Genomic DNA, 7,798 nt, shown 5'->3' with positions numbered 1-7,798 from the left:
TTCTTAATTCAGTCTTTCAAAATTATTCTTATAATGTTTTTATTCCATAAATTGTAATCTTAGTTCTGCTAACTTTAGTCAGTAAACATTTATTAAGCACCTACTCTGTGCAAACACAACATTCTGCATTGCTTCATACATCTTCCTAGTTTTCTTTGAAACAGTGCCTTTCATCATTTCTTAGATCAAAATACTATTCCATTACCTTTATATAACATAATTCAGGCATTCTCCATATGACAGATGTCTCCTTGTTTTCTAGTTATTTTCCACTACTAAAAAAGCTACTATAAATATTTTTGTACATATGGGTCCTTTTCCTCTTCCTTTGATCTCTTTAGGGTCTAGGCCTAGTAATGACATCACTGGTCTGTTCAACATTTTCAACATATTTGTATGATGTCCTCCAAGAAATCATATTCCTTTAGGATCAGCTTACAAATAAAAAATCTGAAGCCCATAAAGGGGAAATGATTGCATAAGGTCTTTCTTTCAATAAATCATACAAATGCATTGAAGATGAAGAACAAAATGCCAAGAGGCATAACACTCAAATTTAATTCACTCTGACATATCATTGCCAAGTTTGAAGAAGGCCTATAACAACAAGGAGATTATCATGCAAGCAATGGTGAAGAAAAGCATCTCATATCAAAAATATCCATTTTAATTTTGTAAAATTTTCCTACAAACAACAGACGGTGGCATATGCTATTTTCCCAAATTAAGCAATCCAGGGCTGCATCTGAAAATAAGCTTCCCTACAAAGCTAAACATTCAATATGAAGATAAAAGATGGTGACTTTATTTTATTATTTTTATTTATTTTTTTAACCAGTAATTTGAATAATTTAGGCATGGAATGCTAGATTTAGTGTCAAGAAGAGCTTGAAAATAAATACTACTTCTGACACTAGCTATATAAACTTGGACATGTTACTTAATTTCTAAGTTCCTCAAGTAACTCCTTCTTCTAGTTTCAAATGATAAATTTGAAGCCCATAGAGAGGAAGTGATTATATAGGGTCATGCAGCTGATACATGGCAAGGCTGAAATTTAAACCTGGCACTTAAAACAAATATATGTTCTTTTTCATGGTTACATTCTGCCTTCGATCACTCCATTTTCCAAGTGTAACGCTCCATTTAGATAAGGAAAAAAATCATAGCTCACATTCATAAAGTTGAGTAATTACAAAGTTGTTCATTGTCCATGATGTAAACAAGTTGATATGACAAATAACAATACTACAAAATTAAATTTGTGCATTAGGTGCTATATCAGTTAAATGTCCAAAGGATTTTTTGTACAACTGGGGCGGGGGGGGGTGGTAAATTGGAGAAACAAAAGGTCGAGAATATCAAGGGAAATGAACAAAGTAAAAGTAGAAATTATGGTGGGCTAGTATGATCCGATCAGCAATTATATTGTAAGACAAAAATCATCAAAATTGTTTGTTACTGGTTACAGAATAGAAAAGTAGCTCAATAAGACAGATTAGACAAGCAAGATCTAGGAGCAACTAAACACAGAAGCTCAGTGTTTGATAAACTTTCAACACAAACTATTTGGAAAGGGCTTTATTTGTTACAAAAATTACTAGGAAAAACAGAAAAGCAGTTGGGCAGAAAATGGGTTTAGACCATCATCTACAATAATAAACTCCAAATTCATAGATCACATCATTTTAAATAAAGAATAAAGAATATAACTTGGTTCTCTTGTTATGGGAAGAATTCATAACCAAATAAAGATGTGAGATAAAAAATGCAAAATAGACCACACTGATTAAAAGGCATATTTGCCAAGCTCTGTGAATTCATTGCTTTATGGAACTCACAGAGGAGAAAACTCCTACTACTATTGCAGGTTATCACCTTCTTTGAAAAATATAGCCTTACAGTATTTCCTAAAACAATGAGAAATAAAATAACTCACCTAGGGTCACAAATGACAGATAGATAGATAGACAGATACATAGATGCATACATAGATACATACACAGATACATACACAGATGGATACATACATAGATACATAGTCAGATGGATATAGATATATAGATGATAAATAGATACATAGATAGATATGAAGTGGGACTTGAAGCTAAATCTTCCTGAGTCTCAAGACTGTTCTATATTCATTATGTCACATTGCCTCTCAAAATTGCTTATATAAAATGTAAAAGTTTTCACAGGAATAAAATCAATGCAGATGGAACAAGAAGAGACACTAAAGAATAGGGAAAAATCTTTTGATCAAACATGTAGTAAAAGTTTGATGTTGAGATATATAATGAATTGACAAAGATATATGAGTCATTCATCAATTTGTATTGGATAAAGGACGTGAACAAAGATTTCAAAAGATATTCAACAATCATAACATATATGAAAAATGCTCTAAATCACTAAAAATAATAAAAGCAATTAACAAGATTTAACCTCACCAGGGGCAGCTAGGTGGCACAGTGGATAAAACACCAGCTCTAGATTAAAGAGGACCTGAGTTCAAATCCAGCCTCAGACACTTGACACTTACTAACTGTGTGACCCTGGGCAAGTCACTTAATCCTCATTGTCCTGCAAAAAAAAATATTTAAGCTCACTTGGAAAAGATGACAAAAAATGAAAATATCTAATTGTTGAAGTATGTTGTTGAAAGAGTTGTGGAAAGACAAGCATGCTAATACTCTGTTGATGAAATTGCCAATTGATTAAAGTCTTTTGGAAATCTGTTTGGGAATATGTGAGAAAAGTGACTAAATTTCCATTCTCTTTCACACAGGGTTTCCACTAATCTGCATAAAACCCAAGGACATCCCAAGTCCTACATATAACAAGTATTCATAAGAGTAGTCTTTCTATTAGCAAAAACTGGAAGAATGAAAACATTTATAAAAATGGAATGGAATATTTTGACTATAACATAATAAATGAGTTTGAGGAATTCATATACTTTGGGAGACTCATGTAAACTGTAGAAACAACATAAAATAGTGAAAAGAATATTGACTAGAATCAGATGACCTGGGTCCAAATTCCACACCTACTGTGTAACCTGTACCAGGTGGCTCAGTGAATAGAATGCTGGGCCTGGAGTCAGGAAGACTCATCTTCAGAAGTTTAAATCTGGCCTCAGATATATACCAGCTGCATGACTCTGGGGCAAGTTACTTAACTGTTCACTTCAGTTTCCTTGTCTGTAAAATGAACTGGAGAAGGAAATAGCAAACTACTCAGTATCTTTGCCAAGAAAACCCCAAATGGGATCACAGAGAGTCTGAAAGGACTGAACAACAACAAATGGTGTGACCTTAAGTATTCTACTTTATTCCTCACTGTCTCAGTCCCTGAAGAGACACCTGTCTCCAAAATAAGGAGGTGGCCTAAATGACTTATGATATCTCTTCCAACTTTAGCTCTCTGACCTTATCATCTAATGATTCTATTATGCAGAGACAAGAAAGCAGAAGCAGAACATTATAAATCATCATTAAAATAACATAAATGGAAATACTAGTGACATGAGAATTCATTTGACAAACAATATATAATTTTGGCTCAACGGAATTGATTGGGGGAATATACTTCTTGCAGTAAAGAGGTGGTGGACCACAGATGCAATGTTGCCAGTCATAGCTTCTATATTTGTTTTGCTAAATCTTTTTGCTTTGCTAAAGCAGAAGGAATAAGTTACTGGGAAGTAACAGCAGTAGATGAAATAAAAATGTATCAATGAAACATTTCAGAGTATAATCATATATAATGATAGAACTTTTCATTTTATGGTGATTGAGAGAATTAAAATATTTCATTACAGCTTTGTTTAATGTCCACTGATTGTTGATTTAAAATCATACACAAATTGATTTAAGAAATATCTTGTCTTTGCAATAGATTTTTGGTCTTGTTTTGAGTAACTATTAGCTAATGATTGGAACCGATTGGTTGATATGTCAGAGCATACACTATGTAGCCCTTCAAAGATCATAAGTGGCTGATTGAATGCATTATTTGTAATAGATACATTGTGGATGATATTCAGGGGGCCCTAGTGATGGAATAATACTTATATAACATGCAGAGATATTTTCATACAATACTTACTAATCCCTTTGGAGATTCAGAATTATCTCTAACTAGCACAAGGAAGTCTCCTCTGTAAGATCTGGAGATTTCTTTAAGTTAAACAAGAACAATTTCCAGCTTCACTTGAGGGATCTTTCTTTTTTTATCATTTTTCTCAGGGCACCAAGAACTTCTTTGTTTCTCAGGCTGTAGATAAATGGGTTTAATAAAGGAATTATGACTGTATAAAACAAAGAATACATTATGTCCTGATTGCTGGCAACACCAGACCCAGGAAACACATACATAATTAAAAGTGTGCCATAGAATAAAGAGACAGAGAACAGATGGGCACTACAGGTAGAGAAGGCTTTGCTCCTGCCCTGTTCAGACTTAATTCTCAGGATGGCAAAGAGCACATATGTGTATGAGACCAAGATTGTTGCAAGAGTGAAGGATTGTATAAAGACAGAAAAAATGAAAAGCACAAGTGAATTTAGAGATGGATCAGTACAGGAAATCCTAAACAATGGTAAAATTTCACAATAGAAATGATGTATTATATTGGATCTACAGAAGGTTAGTCTAAATAATAAACCCACGTGAATCATGAGATGAAGAAAGCCAAGTGTAAAGGAAGTGATCACCAGCTGCCTGCATAGGCTGTTGGACATCCTCACTGGATAAAGGAGAGGATAACATATGGCTGCATATCGGTCATATGCCATCACTGCCAACAGGAAACACTCTGCAGTGGCACTGACACCAAAAAAGTAAAACTGGGCCATGCATTCCAAAAGGGATATAGATTTATTTTTGGACAATAAGTTTATCAGCATCTTGGGGGTCACTGAAGAGGAAGCCCAGGCATCTGCAAAAGCTAAACTGCTGAGGAATATGTACATGGGTGTGTGAAGGTGAGAGTCCATCCAAACAAGGACAACCAGCCCAATGTTGCCCATCATGGTGATGAGGTAGATCACTAAGAATATGAAGAACAAGAGGAGCTGAAATTCTGGGCTATCTGTGAGACCTGTGAGAACAAACTCTGTCACCAGTGTTACATTGTCCTTCATCATGATTCCATTCTGGATGCTCACTGAAAGGAGAGATGAGAAATAAAGAAGACATTCATCAAAGTGCCCTTTGAAATAATTTTTTCATGTATTCATCAATATGTTTTCAGGTTTTTCTTTTTTGCGAAAAAAAGAGAAGCATTTAACTCTCCAAATCCAGAAAAAAAAAAGAACTGTGGAATCTAGATGCAGATTGAACCATACTGTTTCTACTTTTTTGTTTTTCTTTTTTGAGGTTTTTCCCTTTTGCTCTGATTCTTCTTTCACAGCATGACTAATGCAGAAATATGTTTAATATGATTGTACATATATAACCTACATCAGACTGCTTGCTGTCTTGGGGAGGGGGAATGGAGGGGAGGGAGGGAGAAAAATTTGAAACAAGAAATCTTATAAAAACAAATGTTCAAAACTATCTCTACATGTAACCAGAAAATAATAAAATACTTTTATGATAAAAATAAAATAAAAAATAAAAAGAAGCATTTAAAATATTCTTTACTTGGAATTAGAATAAAATAAAAATGACCTTCATAGATTTGTTAACTTTAAAGGAGCATATTAAGTAATTCTATTTATAAATAGCATAAAGACAAATGGAACTTAACAGGTAGTTCTGTATTGATCCTGGGTGCTGTAATCTCTGTACAGAATAGTAATTGATGTTTGTAGGTGGTGTAGTTCATAGAGCACTGAGTCTGGAGTCAGGAAGATACTTACCAGCTATGTGACCCTGGGCAAGTCACTTAACTCCTATTTGTTTCATTTCCTCTTCTATAAAATGGGGACACACTGGAGAAGGAACTGGAAAACTACTTCAGGCAAGAAAGTCTCATGGATAAAGTCCATGGAATCATGTAAGGTCAGAGTTGACCAAGTGACTGAGCAACAACAAATAATGTTTCCAAGATTTGTAAAGCAATTCTTATACATTAGCTTAGTTGGGACAGACAACAGCCCTGAGAGCTGTTACAGACATGATTATCCTCATTTTATAGGTGAGAAAACAGAGTGGGGGGTGGTTGTGTCAGGAGTGCAATCTTCCTGATTTCTGGTCTAATACTGTATCTTCTATGTTTGAGTGTGGTGGCAATGCACACCTGATCTTGGGGGAGGCTGCAGGTGATGGAGCTCAAAGGCTAAAGACAATTAGGCGTTGGCACTAAATCCAACAGAAATATGGGCAGTCTCTGGAAGCAGTAGGCCAGCAAGCTACCTGAGGAGAGGTGAGCCCCTCAAGTCAGAGAATGGGGTAAGGTCAAAGCTTCCATCTTAACCCTTTTTAGGACTGGGTGTCATGAGTGACCTCTGTACCTCTACCATGGGTGAGAATAGGGAGCCCCAGTCCCAGGGAAAAGCAAGAACAACCTATATCCACTGTCACAGTGCTAAATTTATTATAATGTCTCAATTCAAAATCAATGGGGAAACATCATGTTCTCCATTTCAATCTCTGCTCTATGAGAACAATCTTACAATTATTACATTTTTAATGCATTATTAAGTGAGACTGTGGATACACTTTCCCTGAAGATTTCCAGGCAAGATAACACTGTCTGTAATAGTTTTTAAATGTTCTCTGGATTTACATGTATAATTTCTATCATATAGCTTGCCTTTTCATGGGATGGGACTGGATAGGAGGGAGAGAAAGCATTTTGGAACTCAAAAGTATTGTCAATGAAAGTAAAAAAATTTAATGTAATTGTGAAATATTTGGCAAAACAAATAAAAATATGTTTTCATATGTTGTCTAGACATAGGCAGATGAGGCAGATAACTTTTATTCCCATGATCCTAGGAAATTTCAAATTTCAAGCTTTTACAGTTTTCAGAAGTCAAGGATGCTCTATAAAAATACAAAGAAATTGTTTAGTAGATCTATTTCACAAGGCTTCCCTGACCCCCAAAAAGACAAGGATTTACACATTGTGAGATTATCTCAGAAGTGATTATACTGTCCTTCCAATGATCATTTTATTTTGCACCATTTTCTTTTGCCTTTAAAAAAGAGTAGGTAGGGGCAGCTAGGTGGCGCAGTGGATAGAGCACCAGCCCTGGATTCAGGAGGACCTGAGTTCAAATCCGACCTCAGATACTTAACACTTACTAGCTGTGTGACTCTGGGCAAGTCACTTAACCACAATTGCCTCACCAAAAAAAAAAAAAAAAAAGAGTAAGTGAATGGGTCAGCTAGGTGGTGCTGTGGATAAAGCACTGGCCCTGGATTCAGGAGGACCTGAGTTCAAATCCTACCTCAGACCCTTGATACTAACTAGCTGTGTGACCCTGGGCAAGTCACATAACCTTCATTGCCCTGCCCCCCCCCCCAAAATGAGTAAGTGATGCTGACATAGTTATTTATGGTGTGCAAAGTCCTTTACATACATTATCCTTTTTGATCCTCATAGCAACCCTCTAGAAAATACTACAAGGAAAGAAGCAAGCAAATATCTATTGAGCACCTGCTGTGTTCCAGGAACTGTGCTAAGGGCTTTACAAATATTTATTTGAACCTCACAAGATCCCTGGAAAGTAAGTTCTATATTTATCCCCATTTGAAAGCTGAAGAAAAGGGATCAGACAGAGGTTGTGACTTGATCTGGATGACACAGCCAGTAAAGGTCTGATGCTATGTTTGAAAACAGATC

The 7,798-nt window shown here is 35.5% G+C and overlaps 1 protein-coding gene across 1 annotated transcript; it reads right to left on the bottom strand.

The window, feature by feature from the left end:
• Nucleotides 1-4,211: 4,211 nt before the first annotated feature.
• LOC122750090 (olfactory receptor 5AC1-like) lies at nucleotides 4,212-5,150 on the bottom strand. Its single transcript, XM_043996744.1, has one exon. The coding sequence runs from the start codon at nucleotides 5,148-5,150 to the stop codon at nucleotides 4,212-4,214; it is 939 nt and encodes a 312-aa protein (XP_043852679.1).
• Between the last annotated feature and the right edge of the window lie 2,648 nt (nucleotides 5,151-7,798).

This window comes from Dromiciops gliroides, chromosome 3 (assembly GCF_019393635.1).
Source record: "Dromiciops gliroides isolate mDroGli1 chromosome 3, mDroGli1.pri, whole genome shotgun sequence".
Classification (NCBI taxonomy): Eukaryota; Metazoa; Chordata; class Mammalia; order Microbiotheria; family Microbiotheriidae; genus Dromiciops; species Dromiciops gliroides.
The sequence above is the reverse complement of the archived record's forward strand: the minus strand, read 5'-3'. Positions and strand labels throughout refer to the sequence as shown.